General features: G+C 33.6%; 2 protein-coding genes across 2 annotated transcripts in view; one reads left to right on the top strand and one right to left on the bottom strand.

Moving 5' to 3' along the window:
* Window positions 1-74: 74 nt before the first annotated feature.
* sra (RRM_RCAN_like domain containing protein Sra) lies at window positions 75-18,200 on the top strand. The gene is made up of 2 exons (XM_023160216.2): window positions 75-463; window positions 7,988-18,200. Exons 1-2 carry the CDS (start codon window positions 268-270, stop codon window positions 8,458-8,460), a joined length of 669 nt encoding a protein of 222 aa, XP_023015984.1. The 5' UTR covers window positions 75-267; the 3' UTR covers window positions 8,461-18,200.
* The window catches only part of LOC111505415 (organic cation transporter protein), a 62,655-nt gene continuing 52,710 nt past the window's right edge, over window positions 17,710-27,654 (bottom strand). Inside the window, exons 4-7 of the mRNA XM_074177134.1 lie at window positions 27,196-27,422; window positions 26,294-26,495; window positions 21,739-22,083; window positions 17,710-19,464 (exon numbers count right to left, since the gene is read on the bottom strand). Of these exons, the coding sequence (XP_074033235.1) occupies window positions 18,975-19,464; window positions 21,739-22,083; window positions 26,294-26,495; window positions 27,196-27,422 (1,264 nt within the window). The 3' untranslated portion in view covers window positions 17,710-18,974. The remainder of the gene's footprint in view (window positions 19,465-21,738; window positions 22,084-26,293; window positions 26,496-27,195; window positions 27,423-27,654) is intronic.

Below are 27,654 nucleotides of genomic sequence, written 5' to 3'. Positions count from 1 at the left end.
GTATTAAGCGAACATACCTATTATGTGAACGAAAGAATGAAGATTTATTTTGACTTTTGACGTTTGTGTAGTAATATTTTGGTTTTTGATTATTGTAGGTGTTTTATGAAAATATTTTTTCCAAAAATTCAAATTGTTTCCTTGAAAAAAATCATGCAGTATTGATTACGAGTCCTGAGTTTGTTAGAAAATAGATATTTTTCTCCGACATTCGTCTATACTAAGGAATAGTCCAAGCTTTGCAATATTTTGTTTGATTAAGCAGAAATGGCAGATAGCAATGGTGAATTGAATGATGAAGACATTATTATTAATGATCAGGACGGTCTTCCAAATGTACATCCGAATTTGATACCAGAGGCCGAAATTGACAGTCCTGAACACCAAACAGATGACGAATTTGAGGACTTGCCTTCTTCACTAATAGTCACAAACATAAATGACTCTGTGTTTACATCCCAAGGTAAAAATAGCTTTTAGTCCTTTTTCCCCCTTGGATATTGTTATTGGAATACTATTTCGATAGCTTTTTTACTATGCACAGTGCAAAGGAACTATGGGAATTCTGTAAATATTCCTCGTCACTTGCAGAGTCCTCATCAAATAAATGATTATTTTGGTTCAGTGTTCAATGATGATCCAAAGTCAAATTATTAATGTTTTCTTGCAATTCTCAGGCATCTCTTCTGAAAAAAAGTTTAATTTTGAGGTGATATCAGTTGAAAAAGTGCATCATTTGATGACAGTTCAAACAAATGCCATAGAAACTGATTCGGTATCAATTTAAATTTTGAAATATTATAGCCCATTCTTAGATAAATATTTGACACATATTTTGAACTGTCGATTGACAGCCAATTATCATCTTGATTAATTCCAGTGGTGCATTTGCTTTTTCAGCAAATATTTTACCAGATGATCAGGTGGGATTCAGAGTAGATATTTACCTTTAATACAGGTTGCTTGTGATACTGTCCAAAATACGGATAGTAAACATGTGTCAGTTTCAGTAGCTTTATCTCCGAAGCCTTCAACACTAGCAATCATGGAATTCTTTGCAGCAAGGTATCATACAATAGATTTTCCAAAATGTATGACCTCTTGAAATCTTATTTAGCACTTTGCCTGCCTTAGCGATGAAACTGACATTAATACATTGACTTCAAAGTGGGTTTTGCGACATAGATACAAATTTTACGTTTTACACTACTACATGCAGAGATAAATGGGATCCATCGGTGGACTCATCGATGAATTAGAAGATTTGGTTTTATTTTTTCCCAGATATAAAATTAAACCCTAAGAACGATTCACTACTCTTTACTCTGACCATTTTGCTTAGTCTGTGTGGGCACGTACGTGGCAGACTGCATAAACTGTTTTGGTCATATTGTCCAAAGTGGCGCTTCAGCCTCAAGAGCAGTTCTCGGTCTAATAGACTAAAATATTGTGTTAACAAGAAGATCACAAATTTTTCAAGTCGATAATAAAAAATTGTCTTCCAGAAAAACAACCTCGGGTGTACCATGGGGAACTCTTTGAGGTTCACTATTAGATTAGATATTCTATATTCATTCAAGTGTACAATACATAATACCCAAGCATGTGTAGAACATGTCAATAATACAAACAGATCATAGATTCATTCAGATTCACTATTCAGACAAGTGATATATTATTTGTTCCAAAAAATTTGTAATATTCACTCTTATGCAGATGATACTTAACTGAAGATTAATCGGGATATGAAGGATATCCATCATGTAGGTATACAAATTTCATGAAGAGTGGCTTAAAGTTATTATGTGACATCTCCAAGAAACATCATTTTAAATTCAATCCAAGAATATCTCAACTGATTTTATTTCGAATGTTCAAAAACTAAACAAATCTCAAAGCATCTCAGTTATGTGAGACCAGTTATCAGTAGAATATTTCATAAAAAGTATCTCTCTTATACTTTTTTATTTATAATCAAATAATTTGTCATTCACTAAACATTTCATTGAATAATTCTTTGGCACTTTCACGGTTTTACTAAATATAGGGATCTTTTATAAATGAAACTGATGAAAATTGAGTCAAATGAACTCAAAATTTCTGTTGCAGATATGTAACTAGTCTTAGGAAATCTGGTCATCCTCCAGAAAATATCCTAACTGAAATGTTTAACTATGGCCAGTAGACCTATATATAATTTCTGTAATCTTGTTCACACGATAATAAAAACCCAAAATCTTTGAATGGAAAACTTTCATAATGTCTGGCTAGACATCCAGTGTCTAGATATAGATCCAACCTATGTCACATTATTCTTTCGCCAATTTCCAGAAATATTTTTCATATGGATCTGTAAAATCTCGTAATCCTTATTCAAAAAGAATGTAATTGAAGATTTCTCTCTAGATTATCAGATGATAGGTGAAAAGTTGATCATATTAAAAACCAAAACAAACACGTGTTTCATCAATCAGCGTTTCCAGAAGATGAAGTAAACATTCTACTTCATCTCTCGAGAAGAGTGTTGCAGTTCTGGAGTTTGGGAACAGGGGTTGCTAGTCAGGCCCTGTACCTGAAGCTCCAATTTATTCATTTGAATAGCGTGCCATCATTGTTAACCAATGACCACTCTCCATAACTGTGAAGGAAGCAGTCATTGTGTTCGAGAATCATGTGCCCTGAGCAGACATTATGAACTAAGAATGACAGCCTCCTGCATCTTTTGGCTGCTGTTTTGAGGCAAGCCTGTATGACTTCAAGATTAAAGAGTAGTGTAGGCATCATTTCACCTAGGACTATCATAATCAGCACAACCATTTAAACAGCTTGATTTGGGTAGAGTCTGCAGAGTTGAAAGAGTAAATCTCAATACTTCCTGACAAATATCGTCTAACTTTGATGGTCGAGGAGGACTACAACAAACTACAACAGGCTTATTAGCTAGTATTTGCCTGAGGATGAAGAATGAGTAGTTCAGTTACACTTGTCACATGTGTTTACTATTTTCAAATGAATCGATTTTCAAGAGATTTGAATACACTTTTCACCTAGATATAGATCAAAATACTCGTGAAAATTGTGCAATCTATCCATGTACAAATGATCAGTAGAATTAATAAATCAAAGAAATTAATGAAGTGAACAATATACAACGATTCATCCACTTGTTTAAAAAACGTGAACCAACAAAAACTTATCAGCCAAAAAAGTGTTTATATTTGAACTGGTTAATAAAAAATAACAGGTCAGGACTCCAAAATACATACAGAATGGTCAGATCTGAATGCATCTGAATTGGAGGTAATGGCATTAAAATGAAAAGGGCTGTTGAGTTTTTTTGTGAAGATTGCCTGATGTAACCAAGTAGATTGATGAGTTGTTATCTGAAGTTGAGAAACTGAAATCTCGAATTCAAAAAGAACAATGTTCATTTTTTTTCCAACGAAACAGGCTTCAATGAAATATACGAAAGACAAAATATGATATTTAATTAACCAGAAGGCATTTCTGATATGAATACTGTTAAGGAAATAGTTGAAAAAGTTACTCATATTCAAAGTTGGTCGGAAGAATAAAAGTGGTAACTGTGCCTCAAAAGTAATTTTTTCATGCATAGAAGATGCTAATCGAAAGAAAAAAGAATTGACTTATAAAAAATGTTGGTGATCATCTATACCACTTACAAGTGAAAAACTGGCAAAACATGATAAAGAGGTCGTAGGGAGAAGATCTTATATCAAGATATGTGAATGGAGCACTCCAAATCACTATAGCAGCTGCAATAAAGTAACACCCAATCAGTTATCTATGTATTTTCAAAATGTCATCATTAAGTGAAGAAAACTATTAGAATTTCAACAAACTGTTATATGTTGAAACAATGATTTTATAATTTTAGTAGAAACATAGCTTAATAAATATTTCTCTGATAGTAAATTAGGTTTGAAAGGTTTCAACATATATGGTAGATTTGATACACCTTTGATAAAAGAGTTGATCGAAATCCCTCCTGGCAATGTAGAACATCTGTATGTTAAATTATTAATAGAGGCTTCACAATTGTTATCGGAGGTGTATATATTCCTCCTTTTTCTGTAGTAGATGATCATACTTTGTGGTGACTACAATATCCCTGATGCATTTTGGTTTAGTGAAGATCTTGGTCTGAATGTTAATTGTTCAGAAAAATCACCTGCACTAACTTTATTGCATTCATTCAGTTTCCATAATTTATATCAAATCAATAATATTCCACGTTCAATAAATGTTAACTTAGATTCAATATTCTCATCAACCATTAATATGTATGTTCAAAATCAATTTGATCAATCTTGAAAAATACATTACATCACTAAGCAATTTGTTTTCATTCAAAAAATGTTACAAAGAAATATCTAAAATATAATAATAATAATAACGATGTATTTTCCAAGAAACATACAATATTTATAGCAGGGAAAAAAATAATTCAAAAACTAACTATATCACAACTAAGTACGAACAGAACACAAAAAAAAGATAAATCAGAACTGAAACTTGAAAAAATATAAATATACATACATATATACACATATACATCTACACATATATACATACATATATGTTTGAATATTATTGTCAACGCGAATATAAATTTACTCATCAGATAATATATCTATACAAACAATAAACATTTTTTTTAAAGCACTCGGTAGCTCACTATTGATTTTGAAAATCAAGTTTGAATGTTTCAGGTTATTTTTGGCCAAAGGAATGAAAGTACATAATTTGAATTTATGTAAGGATGACAAATCTAATAGTTCTTTTAGTTTATACAAATTGACTACGCTCCTTGTAGTTCAACTTGAATATACACCTTATAATTTTGTTCTATACCTTTTAAATTGGTTTCGATAATATCACGATGATTTAAATATTATTTATTTATTTATTTAGTTATTTATTTACGGCAATGCCTATTTTTTACAAGATAATTAACAAGTTCACACAAATGTATTTAACAATAATCTAAGCTAGGTTTAAGGAAAAAATATATAAAATAAAATTTAAAAAAATCGTAAAAATAATGAATTACAATCTTTTCACAGTCTTTTTAAATGTTTCCAAAGAAAAATTAAAAAATTCTAATTCTACATTGTATGTATTTGCAAGTCTCAAAATTCTACCTAGTTTCGTTCCGGCCATAGTTGGTGCGACAAAAGGGTACTTTGAAGATTTACGAATGTCTTGTTCTTCTTGGATTCACATTTAAAGTTATAAGTTCGACATGTTCCGGGGAATTGATGCTACCATTGATTATTTTATGAATTAGTGTAAGATCTGCTTCTAATCTTCTATGAGCCAGAGTATTCAAGTTAAGAATGGCCAATATAATTTTATAGTCATATTCACCAATATGATATCCCAGTTTATATGCAGAGTACCTTAAACGCTTATTTTGAACACTTTCAAATATATCAATATCCACATGATATTGTGGAATTGTATTCGATTATTGATCTAACAATTGAACAATATATGATTTTTATTGAAGTGAGAGATAATTCATTTGCAGATCTAAGAATGGAACCTAACATTTTTAGCGCTTTAGAAGTAATATTTGCAATATAGGGTTTAAATGACTTTTTTTGGTCGAGAGTGATTCCTAAATCTCTGATTGTGTTTGTTGTTTTCAGTTCTGATTGATTGATTTTATATGCCCAGTTAATGGGATTTTTGTTTCGGAAAAAAGTAAATTTTTGATATTTGCCTATATTTAATTGCAGTAGATTTATATCACATCAGCGAACAAAGTTAGATAAATCGTACTGTAATAATTTTGTATCAGTTGAGTCATGAATAACTTTAAACATCTTCAGGTCATCAGCAAACAAAAGAAATTCACTATAAAGAATAATATCTTTCAAGTCATTGACCAATAGGTTGAAAAGCAATGGCCCTAAATGAGAACCCTGTGGTACAGTCACAAATTTTTCTATATACGAGGTCTGTCCAAAAACTAAGATGAATTTTCAGTTTTATCAAATAATATTTATTCATGCATTAATTCATAATACACTTGTGCCAGCATTTTTTTCAATCCTCGAGGCAGTTCTGGTATGCACTTTTTGGTATGTTCTTGAGCTCTCTCCGTGATTCAATTTTTCCGTCCTTTCATGGATCTCTTCAATCTTGGGGACAGGAAAAGTCGCAGGGGGCAAATCTAGTGAATACGGTGGCTGAGACTTGATAACGATGTTGATTTTGATAAAAAAATCACGAACAAGTAATGACGAGTGAGCAGGTGCATTATCGTGATGCAAAAGCTATGAATTGTTTTTCAACAATACCGGACGATTTCTTCGTATTGCTTCTCGCAAGTGGCGCGTAACTTCAAGATAATACTCCTAATTGACCGTGCGACCATGTGGCAAGAACTTCTCATGCAGTACGCAACGGTAATCAGAAGGAAAGGATTTGAACTTCTGATGACTTTATAAAGCCTCCTCCAAAACCATTCTGTGATGGGGACATTCCAAACTCGAAAGTCCACAGCCTTCCAGTTGTCAGGAATGGTTGATTAAACTCCTATGAAGGTTTTGAGGTTTTCACGTCGAGTTGGTAAGGCTCCTGTCAGGTTCACTTGACTACTCCAAAAGAGTAGAATAGAATCGGAATGGCAAGAATGTTTGTGGCAGCAACTTTGTTCTACCTCGACAGTTCTGATGACCAGATCTGCCAGAGTTTATGCTGATGCTTACCATAGAGAGAGTTTTAACTGTACTTCTTGTTCCATCCTATAGTAAGTATCGGTTTTCTCCAAGAAGATAAATGTCTCCGAACCGGATATAATAATGTCAGGTCAGACAATTCCTTTCTGCTTTGATAAGTTTGTTGGGGGTTAAAATGAAAACCAATATGTCTTGGCACAATCATGTCGTTGGAATTGCAAAGGCTGCTTCTCAAAAGCTTGGAACACTATTCCGAATCAGAAAACTGTACATACGTCAGCAACTTTTGATGCTTTATAAAGCTCAGATCAGACCTTCTTTGGAGCATTGTTCTCATAACATACCCTGAAGTTGCTGGATTCCATCCAGAAAAGAGCCATCCGCCTGATTGGAGACGCGAACATTCCGTGCCACCTTGGTAGCCTGGAACATCGAAGAAAGGTTGGAGATTTGTCTCTCTTTTATAGATATTTTCACGGGAAGTGTTCAAGTGACTTGGCATATTTGATTCCACTGCGTTTATGTGGAATTTTCCAAATGGATTTAATCTTCAGCGATTCAAATCTAATGTGAATCGCTACTTACGCTCAGGCACCGCTCTGAGAGCGCCCTATGGATTTTCCTGTAGCACTTGTGTTTTGTCCTTAAAAAAAAGTATGAGATTATGTTTTGTCTTCCTTTGAGTTGTATCGTACCACAATTTTCTGTTCTGCATTCCAAACCAATAGCATGCACGAACTTTTCCAGAACCCCTAAAAAGTAATAAAGATTCTCTTCTTCAGAGGCATAGAGTTTGAGATCATCCACATTAAATAAACTAGTGACCTTGTGCCTTCGTTCTCTGTGGTTGTACCAACAAGTATTCCTGAGAGAAGTGAATAATGGCAATAGTAATATACAGAAAAGAAGGAAACTGAAGGAATCTGCTGGAATAACCCCTCTTCTGAAAATGACCCGCTCTGTTTTGTACTTAGCTTGATCCGATGTGGTGAAGCAAAGCTTCCAGAGTGGTATCAATTTTTCAAGGCATCTCACTACTTGGTTGGTGCCGCAAGACATCTGCCCAAAGGCACACTGAGCTCATGCACTGTTGTATCAAATGCCTTGAAGTAATCTATTCCAGGTCATGGAGAGGGTACGCTTGTACTGCTGAGACATCCTCATCTATCCATGAGGAAATTCTCCTTGCAGTCAGCCAGACCTCTCTTTGGTTCTCTCTGCTTATCTATCCGTTGAAATATTATCATCATTAGTATTATTTATTTCTATTATTTCAGCCAAAAAGCATGAAATGGAAGATCTCTTCAAAAATTTTGATCCAGACGTAACGTTCCAATGGCTAAGGAGTTTTCACAGACTTCGGGTAAACTTTCAGACTCCTTTCGCAGCTGCCAGCGCTCGAATCCAGCTACATCAGTACAAAATTAACGATTCCGTGATCACATGCTACTTTGCACAGCCTGTTACACCTGTGAGAAATCCAAATTTACAACCACCTGCACCTTACAAACAGTTTCTGATATCTCCTCCTGCTTCTCCACCGTTAGACTGGGAGCCTCGCCCTGAAGGGGAACCTATCATCAATCACGATTTGTTGGCTGCTTTGGCTACCCTTACTCCAGGAGGTACCCACGAATTACATCCACCTTCTCCTGGACAACCAGCTATAGTGGTTCATACTGCTTTCGGAGTAAATAACTCTGGTCCAAAACCACGGGTTTCGCAAACAGCTTGTCCTGAGAGAAGTTAATTTCTACTTGTTGGTATGTAAATAAATAGGGAGTTAGTTACTTAATTTGGATTCATGCAGCAGCAGTTGACAGTTTACAAATATACATTGAAAATGATTTTCCCTGTTGGAATTCTGGGCAATACATGTTTGAAAAAAGTAAGATACAAAATAGTGTATTTTTTAAGAACCAGTTAGTAAAATACAATTTGTTTATTGATAACTGATGCTGAATAAATCCTCTGTTGCTTTAGTCAAAATCCAAAGTTTATATTCCTTGGCTAAACAAAATATATATTACCAAAGGGTTCCATAGTTTCTGAAATATTGTTTGTAAACATAATGGTGTCAAAAAGATTGATAATATTAGTGCAAAGAGACGTGTTTGACAGTTAGATTTTCATCAGAATCATTTACACTAGGAAAACAAATTTCAAAATTATTAATTTTTGAATAAGATGTGGGTAATTTCAACGTCGTCATTTAAGAATTATAAATTAATCAGTTCTCTCCTAATTGAAATGAACTCGAAACTGAAGTTGTTCTTGCCTATTTATACGCTGCTGTAGATGTGGTGTGGAAAATCCTGATTGATCAACGGTGTGCATGCTTGGTGGGATATGTCATGAATTGGTCAAGTTCTTCATGTCCATGAGGCTAAATGATGAAAATGTTGATATATCTCAACCATAATTTGGGTTTCATAGGGGCGTTGTTCAGAGTCTTGCTTTCGAAATAGCCCATGAATAGGTTGGAGACGACAGGTGATAAAGCAGATCCCATTGGTGCACCTTCTATCTGTATATAAAATCTGTTGTTGAAACTGAAATATGTGTTTTTTCAAGCAGTGGTCCGAGAGTTCGATAACGTGAGGTGGTCGTTCATGGCTATCTGGTTTAGTGCTTTATTTATTGGTACATTGGGGTACAAAGATATGTCCAAACTGGTACATATATTGTTTGTGTACAATGTGATGTTTTTTATGAGTCTGATTAAATGCTCTGGTTTTTGACATATGATTGTTCATGCTCTGTTAGTGGCTGCATTAAGCTGGCCAGCTATATTTCAAGGGGCTGCAGTGGAGATGTAATTGCACTGACGATGGGTATCTTTTGTTTGTGGATTTTTGGTAATCCATATAACTTGGTACATCGGTTGGACTCTTCTCTAGAATAGACTTATATCCAGATCTGAATGCTTAAGTGGCAGATGTAACTAGGAACGAATGATAACAAGTCTAGATAATGCTATCTATTCGTATTCAGAAATGTGACTTTGGGAATTTTTTCTAAATTGGTTAATTTTTAATATTTTGTTTGGCCAAGATTCTTGAATCTTATAAGTTTTCCTTAAGTATATATATATATACGTATTGCTAAAATTTGAATCAAATTTCGATATGAAACTATAATGAAATTTTGCCTTTGGTAAACTTGGATTCCTATTTTATGTTTAATTTTTGAGGTGAACTAAACGTGAAATAATTTTTGTATTAAACAAACAGCTTTTTTTGTGATATAGTATTTAGTTAATTTATCGAAGTGGACTGTTGAAATGAATGTTTTTCAGTGACCGTTTTGTACCTGACATGAACAAATAAACAATAATTCAATATTGTGAAAAATAATAATGGCATATTTCTCATTTATCACCTGTTTAAATTTTTACATTTTCAACATTTTGAGAGGAATATGTTGAAATACATGGGCAATATATAAAATAGCAATGAGCCTTTCAGTTAAAAAAAATAATCTGTTTTTCCGTTAACCAGCTGTCGCATCCCGACGAACGACAACCTTTAGAAGTCGAAACTTGTGCGAGCTAAGGACTAACGAGGTCTTACCTTTTAACGTGTGATTCCCAACACGGGTTGGACGATAGCAAGTGAAAATCAATCGTTTAGCCTGGGGCTTGAACCACCGACCAACCCGGCGGTCGATTTGAGTGAGTTAACAATGCACCCACGTCGAACCGACCGGCTACCGACCGTTGAAATGTATAACTATTATTTATATTCTTCAAATGGGATATGTATTAGAAAATGAATGTTTTGAAATGAAATCTCGAAATATTTATCGTTCCCAACTAGCTACATCGTAGGTTCTGGTAAATACCTGCCAGAAAACACCAGCTAATACCACGCTGAATATTGATTTACATCCGACAGTCATTTATGCAGAATACTTCACAGAGATGAATATTTCAAGATTTTACTTTGAAATCTTAATTTTCTAGTACGTACGTATCTTTCCTTGATATAGTCTTCAGATACGGTTTGATCTCTGTAAGAATATTGTTTGAAAACAATTTCTTTGTCGACAGATTTTAAACAGAACAGATAAACTTTTTACCGAATTTGCCCGGTGTTTTTAAAAATTTGTATCCTTAACTCAAACAAATCTCTGAAATAACGTATCTGATCTTGTCGGTGTATATAATATAAGCTGAAATAACATACTAGAGTTGTCCTTGAGTATCTTAAATATTTAATAATAATAATTATAATCATTTTATTGCACTAAAATACATGATACAAAGATGTACAAGCCAATCAACAAAAGAACAAGTATGCCAGGTATCGAACCTGTAAAAATTGAGATAATCATCAATAGTGAAGTCTAGGAGAATTTTGAGAAGACATTTTTTCATTTTATTGAAATCACTATTATTCTCAATAATATATGGTAAGTGATTATAAAATTGGATGCAGGAGTATAAAGCAATAGATGGTGATAAGGTAAATTATAATTAAATACACACTTTTTGCCATACGAGTGTACCATATTATTTGTTTTTGATCAAAAACAATAATATTTGCTCATAATATTCATTCTTTCCTTTATTCAAAGTTTCAGTACAAACTTTTGCAGCCTTGAAATGTTCTTTGAAAAGTGAAAATATTGTACATTCTATTCTGGGCTTCAAAAGCTTCCAAACTTTATGTGGATAATGCATTAACAATTCGATCATAATTTCCAATAATTTGTACTTTTTATTTGAATGGAATATAAAGGAGACCATATTATTGAATCATATTCCATTTTCGAACTAATTAGTAAAGTATGGGCAGAGATATTGAACAAATCGAGAAAAAAATTTGCAAATAACAAAGGCAAACTGTGACTACTAAATGATTAATAAGACTGACAAAGAGTTTTTCGTTAAATATTATGTCCAGAACTTTAATGATGGCAAGAGTAGTTTTGTCATTAACATAGGAAGTGTCAAATTTTTAGTCTTTATGTGGGAAAGGTGATGTGACTGCATTTATCAGGATCCATAGATAGTGTGTTTCTATTACATAAATGCATTAACCTATCAATATCGTCTTGTAAAAGTCAGAAATATCTATTTTTTTTTATTTAACGATTGCTGACATTTCAGAAAATTTGTTTATCAGCAGGATGACCCGCATTGAATGACATTGAAAGAAAAATATTTATCTAAGAATGTAAACCTTGACGGCTGGAGATAACTGTGTGAAGGCTATTTTCCGGGTTTTCTAGCCGTGATCTGTATATTTTTATGCCTGAAGTTGCGTCTACTGCTGTGGTAGACATTTTCAAAGTCGATTTGGTAACGGTAGCAACACCTGAGCTGGTGATCTGGTTCTTGTTCTTGTATCCAACGCATTAACTACTATTTCCGTACTGGGCGCTCTATTTATATCGTTCTTAATTGTATTACGGGTTTGTGCACCTATAAGAACAGGTAGCCAGCTTTTATTAATATTCATTGTCTCTTCTTTTGTATTGAAATTATCCCTATGTTTCTGAATCTCTATTGCCTCTCTATATATTCTTAGGTAGTAATTTTGGGTACTGTCGAGTGTTACTGTATCTTCAAATGAGATAATGTGGGTACCTTCTTTGTTGAGAGCATGTTCGGCCACAGCCGACTTGTCGGTTTGTCCAAGACGACAGTTTTTCTTGTGTTCGGAGAGACGGGAAAAAAAACAGAGTTTCGTTTCTCATTTTTCATGATGATCTCCTACCACGTAGTAATGAATACATCCATCAATTTATTGAAAGAAGTAATATATCGTTCAGTAATTTCTCAACATAATTGAGTACACTGGGAATTAAATTATAAAATAGTTTACTGAAAGTTTTTTTGAACCTGTACGTTCTTGACATTATCAGTTGGAATTATATTAATAGCTTCATATCAATATCATTTATTGACAATATTCATATCTACCAGGGCATCATTGATAATTAGTTTTGGGTGGAAGTGCATACCCGACTTTATGAGTAAATTGAAAGTTGTTAATAAAGCAAACAAGTAAGTGTAAAATATGTTATACTTCTAAATAATATCTAAGGGTGAAAAATAATTATAACATTTTTGTAACTTAGAGAAAATCAACTTGGCTGTTAGGCAATGCTTCATAACATTCAGTATGTACCTATTTAAATTCCACAAATTAAAGAATAATTTGTCAAATGAAGATAGGGCTCAATAACTGACAAAGTGGTTGCCTGTGTTAATTCCAGGTTTCTCAAATTAAAATGTTTATGAATCCCTGGGAAATTAATCAAGTTTTTCAAAAATAGTCGGTTCCATAAAAACAGATCTAGAAAACATTTATTGTCTAACAGAATGGTCCACATATCATGTGTATTATTTCTAGAAAAGAATATCAGGTTTCCTATACTTCTAATAAGTAGAATAGAAGTTTACATTGAATAGATTTTCAAGAATATTGACATGACTTCAACATATACAGAGAAGTACATAATTAGTACGTAGAAAGTACTCAATTTCATTTGTAAACATTTCATGGTGATAAAATTACTCTCCGTGATATGATCTATTAATGTTAGAAATAAACGTTAAGAATTACTTCAATATGTTGGTAATTCACCAAAATTATTTTTCATTCCCACCAGAACTTTGGAGACACTCATCTCTATATACATTTCAGAAAACCAAATCGGTATTATAAGATGATCATAACTGACTTTTTCAAATGAACTCAATAATATAATACTTCTTCTCATTGTGGGATGTAAAGTTCGCTTTTCGTCTCCTTTATGCGGTTAGATAACACAAACTCACATGCTTATAACTTACTTTTCCTCTCGGTAACCTAGCGACGAATTGTTTATGAAACTGTCTATGACAATTTGAAATACGTGACGACAGTTGAATTTTCATCTGTGATTGAAAAACGCTAAATCAACGAAAGGATCGAACTTTTCATCCCACAGTGAGAAAAAATCGTATACCCACCACAGGTGAAAAGTACCGCATCATCGCCCGCGACAAAATTACGCGGGTGATAATGCTGTACTTTACTCCCTAAGTGCGTAAGATACTATTTTCATATGATATTTAACTCAGTTTGTTACTTTTTTCACTAAGCTAAAAAAATTGCGGTTGGTAAAAATCGACTTTCTTGATGGTATACTAACAATCAATTCATTGTTGTTTTTCAAATATTTGTAGATGCCTCAGGTTTTTATATGACTTGTCAGTACTTTTACTTTACTAGTGATCTGCAACCTAATCGCTCTTCAAATTATTGAATCCAAATAAAAAATATAAATGGATATACGGTTGGCAATTGTCAGGTGTACATATATCAACCCAAAAGAATCATTAAATTACTGGTAGTCAGGAGTTCTCTATGTTGAACTTGATAAAATTTACTTTTCCTAGGCGGCCGTGTGTTTGGAGAATGAGACAAGCAAAACAGTAGAAATAAAAAAAAATTAATGTGTCGCAAACATTCTCACCGAAGCCAGTCTGAAATAATTCGTTTATCCAATGATACATAACTAAACTGAATAAAATATCGACATTCACTGAATACTATCTATGTACGGAATGTAAGTCTGTTAAACACCTTTAATGGCTATTTACTCATTTATGACCTGATTTTACAATATAGAGTTCAATAAAAATATCTTTGTCATGAGTTGAGAATATACATTAGGAATTAGAAAAGAATCTGGTCTTCAATAGCCTCTTTGGCTTTGCATTTCTCAGATTGTAGTGACCCAATAGAAAACACGATCTTTTATGTTGAAGTCCTGTTAATTTTTGCAGCAAAATAATCATATGTTCTGACTCTCAAGAAGTATACAGAAGCTTATAATTTTTGATTTGTTGAAATCATTACAATTCAAAAATGTCATTCTCTGTCAGAGGACACTGAACAATCTCATGATACTTAGAGGTTTCAATATGGCCATTTGGCATTAATACATTCATTCTTTTTTAAATCGTTTTCACTTAGAAGTTTCAGATTCGCTGTCGAAAGCTTTGACAGAAACTTCTATGTATCAGCATTATGAAAGAGCGTTTTTGAACATGAACCCCTTGTATGAAAATAATGTTGTTATTATCATTCACACATATCTGTTTTTGAATACCTGTATATTTTAAGTATAAATAGATTTGGCTCTATTTCAATAATATTCATTTTCTTCAACGAGTAATCAGTTGATTCCTTCCCTTAAAGAATAATGTAATGGTGACTGACCACTTTATCGCTAGAATGAGTTATTTTGTATCAGTGAAACTTGTGAGTGGTCATTTGAAAGAGTTCATCGGTTAAAAAAATATTCATATACTTGTGGTTTGTTTTTGTGAACACATCTTTTGTTTTGTACTAGCTGATAATATGGGGTTAGGTTCCACTGTTGAAAACTGATTTTATTCTGATTAAGGAATTATGACAAAACTTTCATCAACAATCGTAGTGAAAACATCCACAAATCTCAATCAATAACCCATTTCCACTGATGTTCTGTATGTCTCATGAAATATTTTTGTATGATGTTAGTAAGAAAGTTATTTATTGTTACTTTATGTGGATTATTGCAATATTTATGCTAATACATGAATCTGTGTATTTTCTTCTTCAATAATTAAAACTTTTCTAAATGTCAAAAATGCATGAAATGAAATATAAGTGTTGATCAAAAATCTAAAATTGAAAAAAAATGCATTCACTGAATTACTTTTTGAAATTTTCCCGGATATAACCGAGTACTTTGTTTTGCACATTGCTTTTTGATTAATTTGCTCACTTTATGAAACCCACTTTAATTTTTCAGTTGTATATAGATATTCTTCATTCCTTAATAATTTCGTGAGGAATTTGGCCTTGAACAATAAATGCATAAATAACATGTATATGTGACAAAATATACTTATGTAAATAAAGTTAATTGTTAAAATCTGTATTGTTTCATTCTGCAGTGATACAATATTTTTGTTTTTAATTTATATATATTTTCACATCTTGCATATATGATATCTCAAGGTGAAATATCCAATTGACAATTTTGATATCTGGTATATCCACTGAGGTGAGAATATTAAAATAATATCAAGTGGGGAACAGAAAACTAAGGTAACTTCTTCAAAAAAAAAAGATATTTTGTTTAGACACATAACAAAAATTTTTATTTGTAAACAGTAATGAAGGCAAATTGAAAAGTTAATGCACAGTATAAACTTCTAAAAAAAAGTGTGATTGACTAGTAACCTTTCATAATATTAATATTGCTCAGGGTAGGGGGGGATGTGAAACAAAGGGCTACCTGAGGCATCAGTGATATAGTTACAGCAACTTTGACGTTACTGATACTGAGTTAGAATTCTAGAATTGAAAATTATTCTGTAAGTTTATTTCATGAATTTTCCTTGAAAATTTTTATCGATAATGTTATATTCTAGAGTGTATTGATAGTTTGTAATGTTTTAATAATGCTAGGACATAAGTGTTTGTAATTAAATGTTTGAACAATTATCCAACATTGTGAAACCACCTTTTGAGTTTTCACAGGTTTGTTTGATGTATTTGGAAACACTCTGTATACCTTACGATTTTTTTCAACAAGCAGCCGGCATGTTGGTATACTCTGTATAACCTCATGGCAGCCATGTTTTTTTTTAACGCTGCACAGCCTGTATACCCCCACGGCAGTCATTTACAATATGGGGTTTGAATGACATTTTTGGGCTAGGAGTGATTCCTAAATCTTTGATTATATTTTTTGTTTCCAGTTCTGATTACTCGATTTTATATGGGTATTTCCAAAATTTTATATGCCCAAACCACAAATGGGTATTGGTTACTGAAGTCAGTAGATAAAAACGTTCCAAAAAAGTTTGCGTTCTCATATAAATTCAAAAAATTTGTGTCCCTCTTGTCACATATATTTAACCCCTTGGAGAAAAACGTAAACGTCTCAATATTCAAAAGTTTAGAAAAATTGAGACATTCATTACATAAAATATTTATGTGATGTAATATTTTAAGTAATGGATTTATAAGAAATAAATTTGTATAGTCAATATTGCGATGCTTGAAGATGCTATGGTGTAGCGAAACACTGTCAAGTGAAAATCTCGCATCAAACACATCAAACAAACCTGTGAAAACTCAAAGGGTTGTTTTCATTTGCTTACAGGTATTGGTTTTTATATCATTTGATATGTGAATTTTCTTCGGGAGTATCTGGCAGGCTCATAGACCTCCACACAGTGTCAACTCCACGAGTCTGTTAGGGACATTTTGTAATGATTTTTTTCCATACTAGCCATACTAGATATTCATTCCACGAGAGAACAATCTAACAATTTCATAAACTCGATTAGTTTCATCTGCAGACTTTTTACTTACAGGAAACGTTGCCATCTTTTATTAGTTAAAACTTTTAATGTCATTGAACAACATCTTTATGATTTGATCAGGACATCCAAATCTATTTTGCAGTATCTGTATCTCATTTTGTGTCATTATGAGAAGAGTACGTACTACTTTTCTAGTATTCTTTCAAGCATTTTTGTTTTGTAATCTCACTTGATTCTCTTCGTCAAATTAACCACAGTATTATACTGATGTATAAAATTCATCCAATCGATAGGATTGCTATAAAAAATTGTCAATTCTCTTGTTAAAGACTGTCGAGTTAGAATCCTAGAGATATAAAAAAAAAGTCATTTCTGAGGAAGATATTTGTCTCTTGCCTCTGATTTCAGTTTTATTTAAATACTTTTCGTTGGTATTACTAAACTTGTACTCCCATGGAACTTGTCCTTGTATTTATTTTTCCATGTAAGGTTTACCTTTAGGTGGAATCCTCTGGGAGTTCATTAAGAAGCTGCATTTAATTGGTCTGGTTCGAAAACCTTTGCAGGTCACTTTGGACCTACCTAAATTTTTTGTAAGTGGTGTGGTGTACCTACATGAACTGATTTACCACATAATCTTTGGAAAAATGTAATAATGTAGGAAAAGTAAAACAACAATTTAAAGAAAAAATTGTTTCAGAAAAAATATATTTGATAACACAAGTTCATATATTTGACGAAACTTCTGTCTTTTTCAGGTGTGCCAGGAATAATTTACAGGATTTTTTTCTAAGTAATACATTTTCTTGCTAATATCTAGTATATCGCAAAGAGAAAAAAATTGCTATGTCAAAAAATACATTTCATACCCTGTTTCGAGAAAAAGTACGACAATGTTCGTCACTCAACAAAATAAATGTACTTATTGGGAAAGGAAGATTTTGGTTTTTTACTCCTTCCTCTTTATGCAAAAAAGATGAAAGAAAGCAATTGAATTGGAAATAATATATTCTATACATGATCTACACATCTTTGTAAAGACTTTATTTCGAAATTGCTTTCTTCCTTCCTTTGGAAGTATCCCATATTTTCTTTAATATAAAGATGGATAAGTAGAAAGCAAAACTTTTCTTTCCCAAAAATTAATCTCTTCTAAAAATATACCCCTTTGAATTTAAACAATGTACATACTTTTATATACAAACATACGAATATCACAGGTATAAGAGTAGTTTGTTGAATGATCTTTTATCATGTTTTATAATTTTTACATTGGCTGGGGTTTATCTAAATATTTTGAGCAAAAAAAGACAGTTACTAGTAAATCTCAGGTTTACTTCATTTATAATATTTATATAACTGTACTTTGGAGGTGAAGGACTCAATGTCCGCTTCAAATCAAAACCAAATTATTCAATCCCATGTCAACATTTTTTATCTATCCAGTGGTATATAAGACCGATACCAAGACTTGGGCGAAATACATGATATGAAAGGAACACCTAGGACACGAAATATCTTTTATTATGGGTCTGCTGTAGAATATAGTAAATTTCTTTTGATTTCCTTTATCAAGTTACAGATATTTCATTTTTACCAATATTGGGTAGAATTCGATTCCCGTGAAATCCTATAATTTGTAAAAAACTAGTACAATATAAATATTTTTCAACTAATTTTTGTACTACTAGTAAATAACTTTCGTTTTGCAAATATAATGAGTCAAAGATGAAAATATTCCTGTTATTTTCCTTAGATCATTCTCAAGTGAGTGGTATGTTTTCAGAGTAGTACAAGATTAATAATAAATTCACTCAATATCAACAAATTCAAGTAGAATAAATGAGAATGGTATAAAGTACAGATTTGTAAACAAAAATTACTGAAATACTTAATATAGGTAAGTACTTCAATCACAACCTCGATATTATTTGAGGCAAACCCTATTTCTTCAACGGTTGAAGTTGTTCAGATTCTACCTTTGCACTGATCTCGTTCTTATCGCCTTTTCTGAAAATCGATGTGAAGAACGTATCGCCGACTCCAAAGTATTCACCTTCCTCAATGGTCTCTGGCATAGGCTTGTTGAGTGTTTCCGGAAGGAACATAACCAGCACTCCGGACACTATCGAAATAACTGCAAATATTATAGAAGGAATTTTGGGGTCGAAGGAATCCAAAAGTGTGATGAAGGGAGTCAAGGCTCCAGAAGTTCTAGCACACATTGCTCCCAATCCCATGGCGAAACTTCGTATCACTGTAGGAAATAATTCAGCGGAATAGTTGTAGATGACGGCAAATGAACTGGCTATGAGGAATTTTCCAGCGAATACAAAGGACGTTGACACCGGGCCTTGTACTACACTGACTGCAACAATGCAGCAGATACCTCCTAAAACCATTTCGAGTGAAGTGAGAGAGCGTCTTCCCCATCTGAAAATTGTATTTTTCATGAGATCACAACTACAACTTTAAAACGTTAACAGAAAATATGTATTGGAAAATGCAAAAAACTATAGGAACATAAACTAAGATATAGATAAGGTTTTAACAGGGCAGATCAAATAGTTTGAACAAAACTTTGAATTCGTGTTATAAATTTACAAGAAATGCAAAGAAAATGAAAGGAATTTTCGTTTCTTGAAAAAATATTTTATTGTTGTTGCTTTGAAAATGGTCTCCATTATATATTATGCTCTTGTGGCCACCACTTTTCCCAATCCTTGGAACACATCTCAAAATGGAATTTTGATAGTCTTTAGCTCTTTCAGCAATTCTCTTTTAATGTCATCTACAAGTTCCAAACTCCGTGAGTTTGGAACTTGTTGACGGTTTGACTTCATAGCGAGAAATTATAATACAATATGCCATTGAAATCTCAGAACTCAAGTGAGCAAAACCCTCACACTATTCGAACCTTTTTCGATCTTGGCTTGTCACTTTTCAGTAATTATGAATCGTCGTTGACTTCATTTAGTGACTTTCCTGAGAAACTTTCATTCGCCGCTGTCTTTGTTCAAAATTCAATAATTTTGTAACAAATTTTGCTGCCATTCGCATAGGAATGAGCCAATCGATATGACAATATCATCAGCGATTCTCTGATTGTGATTTGGCGATCGTTTATAACCAGGCCCGTATTGGACCCCTTCTTAGGGCGGTGGACGACCATGACCAAAGGGCAATAGGGGGATGACTACCGGAGGTCTGGGGGGATATGTAATATAATAAATAAATTTTGAAATTTAATCTCTAAATACGCATTTCAAACGATTTGATAGCTCCAAATCCTCTTTATTTACATGCAAATATTGAAGCTTTTTTTTCTCATTTTATGCTTCAGGATCACTACTTCACACTACAAGCACCTCCCCCCTCCACTCCTGATTTTTGTTGTTTCAGAGCTGTTAATTCCTCATGACACTGGGTTCAAAATGTTTTTTTGGCAGCTGATCACTGTATGAATGGACCATCATATTTACACACATAGGAATGTACCAGTATTTGTCAAAAAAATGACCATTTATTATTTGATACATGATGGAATTTGCGATACTTGATGAAAATCTATAACTAACTTATTCAAAAAATACTGTATTGTGAGATTTTCACTAAACTGGGGTTAGTAAAGACACGCCCTAAAACTAAACTAAGAGAATATATCTTGAAATAGGTTGACAATTTTCTATTTTCACATATGATGCATCAATAATATTAATGAAGAAGTGGTATAGGCTTTGGAGTCCATACCAATTATAGTTCACATTTAGTGGGAAAATAGTTAATAAAATATTTAACAATTTTCAAATCAAAATTATACATAGTTCAAAAACAGTTTGATCGCCAAAGTATTTCTGAGAAATACTTTGGCGATCAAACTGTGTCTGAAGACTGTATCGCGGAGAGATACATACGTACCAGAAAATAAATATTTCGAAATATAATTTAGAAATATTCATCTCTCCCAACTAGCTACACCATTGGGTCAGCTAAATGCCTGCTGGAAAACAACTACTTTCCCGGCTAATACTTCGGTGGACATTGAATTATATTCGACAGACATTTATGCAAGATACCTCATAGAGGTTAGTAACCCAGATGTTTCTCATTCATTCAGCAGGACCATGCTGAAATTATTCAAGTAGATTACCTAATGATCGGTTTCGAAGTATTATTTCTCATTGGTGTAGTCCCAGCAAAGTGCTTGGGACTCAATTAATTTCAACGCCGCTCAACTGCATGTATGAAACCGCTTGGAGCTTTGTTCACGAGATGGAGCTGCTACTAGTTAACAATCTTTCTCTTAGACGAAGGTTCCATACATGCAGTTGAGTCGCGTTGAAATTATTCGAGTACCAGGCACTTTGCTGTTTGGGTCGGATCTTTTCTGCACTGATGAGAGGTAATACATCAAAAACGGTCTGTAGGTGATCTACTCGAATAATTTCAACATGGTTCTGCTGAAAAAGAAACACCTGCGAGACTAACCTCAGTAAGGTATCTTGTATACATGTCTGTCGGATATAATTCAATATCCAGCGTGGTATTAGCCAGGGAAGTAGTTTTCCAGCATGCGTTTACCAGAACCTCTAGTGTAGGTAGGTACTTCAAGTCGAGTATTTGACAATAAAACTCACTAATGATGGCACTCAAGAAGGAATTAATTTTTCCATAGTTTCAAAAAAAACTCATTTGAATGATACATACCTGTCCATTAAGTACACCGTGACGAAGTAGCTAGGGATTTCGATAAGACCCATTATGAAGATTATGAAGAAGGGATTGCCTTGTAGACTTCCTGTATTCAAAGAGAGCCCGTAGTACACTATGGCGTTAGCAAACCAACACAGCATCACATTCAACGTCTTCTTTCTGAGATTTGGCGTTCTGAAGAGATCCAGAAATCCAGCTCTTTCTTCTCTTGTTCTGCTCTCCGATATTCCTTTACTAACGAATTGGGCGGCATCTACATTTATTGGATTTCCATTCATCTTTAATGCTTTCTTTATTATGCCTAGCGATTCTTTTATTCTTCCATTGTTCCACAACCACCTGTTGAAAAAGTTTATATTATTCGAATACAACTTTCTTGAACCCTTTTCTACACATACAATTCTGAGATAAAAGGGGAGTCGGTTGGTTAGCGTGGGTGGTTCGTTCTACTCGTTCATACGACCGCTTTGTGAACGATGGATCGGTATGCTTTGGAACTGGTTAGATTTTGATAAAATGGATGTATTGTTTCCATAGACAACCCTTATTTTCGAGTATGTATTATAACTAGCTGAATCATTTTGTAACTCAGGTGCCTTCTTAGATCGCCATTAAAAAAGTCCCTGATTGAGTTGGTAGTAAATTCATGTAGAATCCTGCATTGGCCACAAGAATGTCCAGAAAAGACATGTGAGAAATGCGATTGATTCGGGTGCAAAAAAACAATCAAAATAAAAAATGCTACTTCAATGGTTTTTATAGAAAAAAGTAAATCAAAATTATATTGCCTTAGCATTTATCATGCTTAGTTGATGATGTGAATATCATTCTCTTCAGTGGTTATCACCAATAATGGATAAGAATATTCAAATTTGGTTGAAGGTTCAAATATGTTGCCAATTAATTTTATTCCTCGATTACAACTCATCGTCATGGTCAACAATGTGTGTTATTGCTGCAGTCATAGCTTGACCAAATTTCAAATCAGGGCCCCCACGTCTGCTACTGAAATTGAAAGAAAGGTACCCTTCATTTAATTACTCCTTCAGCTTTAGACACGTCTTCAGTTGCTGATTTTGTGATTATGTTGAAAAAAAAACCTAGTGGCGTAGCCTTTTCTGGTTTTACTGATATTTTTTGATTTGAAGTAAACAATTTCGTACAGAAACTTTATATTTAAAGCTAATTCTGAAATAGCTAATATATCATATTCATTACTCACAAAAATGTTTGAATTGTCATATACCAGTAGCTAAACAACCGACAAAAACAAGAATCAATCGGCCTCGTTATTTCCAAAATCGTTCGACTTCCCTTTTTTTTGAAATATGTATTAATAAAAACAAATACTTCCAACAGATCCAATTGAAAAACTGTTGTGATATTTTCCTTTGGGTCGTCTGAACATTCCAAACACCTATTCCAAGCTTCAAACAACCAATTTTTATATAACCTAACCTAACCTACTGTGTAGGGAGTTGAGACTGGCCTGAACGAATTGTTCATAGATAATTTGATTTATAGCCAGTCTTCAAGTATGCCCACTGACTATATGTGAAAGTTTTCTTTCCTTATACGAGGAATTGAGCAAATTTCGGATATGCAGTTGGTTATCTCGTTCACAGGCAGATGGGGCGACGACAAACCTGTTGTTTGTTATATGCTTCAGCTTAGTTCGAGGAATGATACTCTGACGGAATTCGATTTTCAATTATCGGAATTCATCGACTTTATGTCGATGTCAGTGTTTATGTCAGTGCACTACCTTGCACTGACTAATGGCCAAACAGCCCGAAACCGGTCTGCAAGTGTGTTCCAATAATTGAAAATCTATTGCGGCAGTTGTATCGCCAACAGCATATGCAGGAATAACTTCTGTGAAGAATCTTGCACTGCTACCTGTCGGATATAATCCAACGCCCTTCGTGGTATTAGCCAGGAGAGAGTAGTTGTTTTCTGATAGGTGTCAGTCCATTAACCTACTGTGTAGGGAGTTGAGACTGGCCTGAACGAATTCTGTTTAATCTGTTTAAAATCTGTTTTTCCGTTAACCAGCTGTCGCACCCCTACGAACGACAACCCTCAGAAGTCGAAACTTGTGCGAGCCAAGGATTAACGAGGTCTTACCTTTCAACGTGTGATATCTAACACGGGTTGTCGGTAGCAAGTGAAGATCGATCGTTCAGACTAGGGCTTGAACCACCGACCAGCACGGCAGTCAATTCGAGTGAGTGAACAAAGCACCCACACCGAACCGCTTGGCTACCGACTGACCTGTTCATAGATAATTTGATTTCTAGCCAGTCTTCAAGTATGCCCACTGACTATATGTGAAATTTTTTCTTTCCCTATACGAGGAATTGGGCAAATTTCGTATATGCAGTTGGTTACCTCGTTCACAGGCAGATCGGGCGACGAAAAACCTGTTGTTTGTTGTATGCTTCAGCTTAGTTCGAGGAATGATACTCTGACGGAATTCGATTTCACGAATAGCCTGAATGAATTGCTCAGGCCATAATTTAATTTTTATATAAGTTAGATCAATACAGAGGCATTGAAGCTATGTACAAGAGCACTCTTTGGCGATAATATACAGGGCTATTCAAATTCGTTTCTGTACATGGGGATCTCGTAAACGATAAGAGATAGAGTGTCTGTTAAATCATGGCAAAGTTGCGTATTTTAGAGACCTATTCAATGATGTGAAGAAATCGAATATAGCTCTTTTGGTTCTGGAGATATACAGGAAAAACCAAAAAATTCCAAATTATTTTGTTGCCTTTATCTTCTTTATTCGCAGACATATTGAAAATCTGTTCACATTTTGTTATTGGCACTTGATGTGGGCTATCAGAATATGTCCATAAATCTTTTATATAGGGTGTCATCTGACTTGGGCCACCCCAATCTTCCAATTTTTAAATACGCACCTGTATTTTTTGTTGTGGTTTTTGGATCGTAGACGTTCACTTCATACTGAGAAATAAAATTTTATTTTATTTTTTGAGATGTTTCGGTAATATTTGATGAAAATTGGGTGAATTTTTCCCTTTCAAATTACGGCTCTGGAAATTGATTGACTGAGTAAAATAAAAAGCAATAGCAACTTTCACGTCTCCCTATGTACCGTACAGTTTTTAGAGAGTTTGTTTTTCATTTTTAGGTACCTATTCATATTTTTTCATATTTCCATTCCTCCTAGAGTTTTCTACAATTAACTTCGAATAAGAAAACCTTTTATGATTATCTGAAATATATCTACAACATAAATATATTATATGTGTTTTGATGGGCAGAAAAAGAAATGATAGCAATAATATCATCCGAAACGAATACTATAATTGTAATGAAAATTAAAATGAAGTAATTTATATACACAAAAAAATTAATGGCGCAATGAATGTTCAAACTGGAGTCCTTCCATTTCGAGACAAATAATGGGCCAATAAGTTGGCCTGGAAGATCACCAGATCTTACTATTTTGGACTATTTTCTATGGGGGACATTGAAAAATAGGGTTTACGCTGGCAGAGAGATAGAAAATGTGGATGACTCAAGATTGAGGATTTTGAATGATTTCGCAACAATGCAGCAAATAAGTGTATTAAGGGCAATAAATAATATGAAAAACCGAGTTCAAAAATGTCTCGAAATGGAAGGACTGCAATTCGAACATTCATTGCGCCATTAATTTTTTTGTGTATATAAATTAGTTCATTTCAATTTTCATTACAATTATAGTGTTCGTTTCGGATGTTATTATTGCTATCATTTCTTTTTCTGCTTATTAAAATACATAATATATTTTTCATGTAGATATTTTTAGATAATCATAAAAGGGTTTCTTATTCGAAGTTTATTGTAGAAAACGCTCAGAGCAATGGAAAAATATGATTAGGTTCCTAAAAATGAAAAAAAATCTCGAAAAACTCTAGGGTACATAGGGAGACGTGAAAGTTGCTATTGTGACAACCAATATCCAGGGCCGTAATTTAAAAGGGAATAATTCACACAATTATAATCAAATATTACCGAAACATCCTGAAATATAAAATTCAATTTATTTCTCAGTATGAAGTGAACGTCGACGATACAAAAACTACAACAAAAATACAGGTCTGTATTTAAAAATTCAAAGATGGGAGTGGCCCAAGTCAGATGACAACTGTATAAAAGATTCATGGACATATTCTGATAGTCCACATCAAGTGTCAATAGCAAAATGTGGACAGATTTTCAATATGGCTGCGAATAAAGAAGATATAGGCAAAAAAATAATTTGGGATTTTTTTGTTTTTCCTGTATATCTCCAGAACCAAAAGAGCTTCATTGGATTTTATTACATCATTGAATAGGTCTCTAAAATACGCAACTTTGCCACAATTTAACGAACACTCTATCTCTTATCGTTTACGAGATCCCCATGTACAGAAACGAATTTGAATAGCCCTGTATATTCAAATGAACAAAAAGCAGGGTACAATTTTTGAATACAAAATAGAATGTTTCCAAAACATAAAACACAAATGCTTTGAAAAGTACCACCTACCTGGGGGATTCATCCATGAGCCAAAAATGTCCTACTAGAAGTAAAGCATGGCATCCATAGATAATTTGAAGGAGCTGGCGGTCTTTTATAAGAGCTCCCCATCCTGCGACTAACATGATTCCGACTGCAAAGGCTCCTTGGAATGCTACTCCACACATCGACCTCTTGTTTGGTCCTACGAGCTCCATCGTTAGAACAAAACCTAAAAATATTCTAGAGTTATCAGTGGTTGAAACAAAATGGAAAAGTCAATTCAGGTCATCAAGAATGAAAAATACATACTTCCGAAAATTGTTTTATTAGAAAATCCTATTTGAAGTGACAATAACTTTATATTCGGCGTTATAATCTCTAATAAACTACACTTTACGATTTGATCATCACAAACTTTATTTTCAAAAAGTATATCACATGTTTCGCTATCACTCTCTTTTTTGTAGTGAATTCACTACAGACATTTATTTTCGAGAATGACAGAGCAAGACTAAAAACGACATATTTGTAATCAGAAGGTGTAATTATGAGTTATGAACTTCTATTCTTCATGAAACTCATTAAAAACAACTGCAAACCATAATCAAAACATGAGGCAAGGAAATTATGATCATTTTCATCTCCTCCCTACATTCAAAGAAATATAGGGTAATTCTTTTGAAATGAAGTTCATGATACGTATTTACTTAGAAAATAAAAGTTTGGCAGCAATGCCGATGATATTTCAGCTATTCCAAACAGTTTATATAAAAAATATCAACACAAAACTGTTTGTCTTTCTAGGGAAAAATTCCAATAAGTTCATTTCATTTTTAGTTAACCATTTCTATTATTTTCTATATTTTAAAATTATTTTACTGCTGCTTTTCAAATGTTTCCGTCATTAGAAATTCTAAATAAATGCTCACCTGGAATATAACATCCTGCTGATCCGACTATACCGTAGATAAACCTTATTACTAGAAATGAAATATACTCCGGGGTGAATGCAACACCTATACCGAGGATCAATTGTACCACTGCTGACCAACAAAATACGGGTTTTCTTCCAATTTTGTCAGCTAGGTTGCCTAGAACGACAGCACCTGTGAAAACTCCGAACATATATGCAGATTGGGCCACAGCTCCCATCCACCTGAGAAAAAAAAAATTAAAAAGTTTTGTTTTTCATATCACAGCAAAGTCCTATTATGAGAAAGTCGACGAAATGTACCGAAAATTGCGTCAGCAGCAGCCGTCACTTGTCAATTAAAAATTCGACAAATTGAGCGCCAAACTTCTTGAGCGCCAGACCTCTCGTCAATAGACTACCATCTTTTCAAACACTTTGGTAACTTTCTCACCGGTGGAACCTTCGCCAATCAGGA

The sequence above is a fragment of the Leptinotarsa decemlineata genome, unplaced genomic scaffold (assembly GCF_025532065.1).
Source record: "Leptinotarsa decemlineata unplaced genomic scaffold, Ldec_3_MD MMD2_tig00002159_RagTag_RagTag, whole genome shotgun sequence".
Lineage (NCBI taxonomy): Eukaryota > Metazoa > Arthropoda > Insecta > Coleoptera > Chrysomelidae > Leptinotarsa > Leptinotarsa decemlineata.
The sequence above is the reverse complement of the archived record's forward strand: the minus strand, read 5'-3'. Positions and strand labels throughout refer to the sequence as shown.

What these genes read in the sequence shown, in the direction of transcription:
- sra (XM_023160216.2), top strand. Translation starts at nt 268, where the DNA reads ATGGCAGATAGCAATGGTGAATTGAATGATGAAGACATTATTATTAAT. An exon ending in CTCTGTGTTTACATCCCAAG is followed by an intron (nt 464 to 7,987) that starts GTAAAAATAGCT and finishes CTATTATTTCAG; the next exon opens with CCAAAAAGCATGAAATGGAA.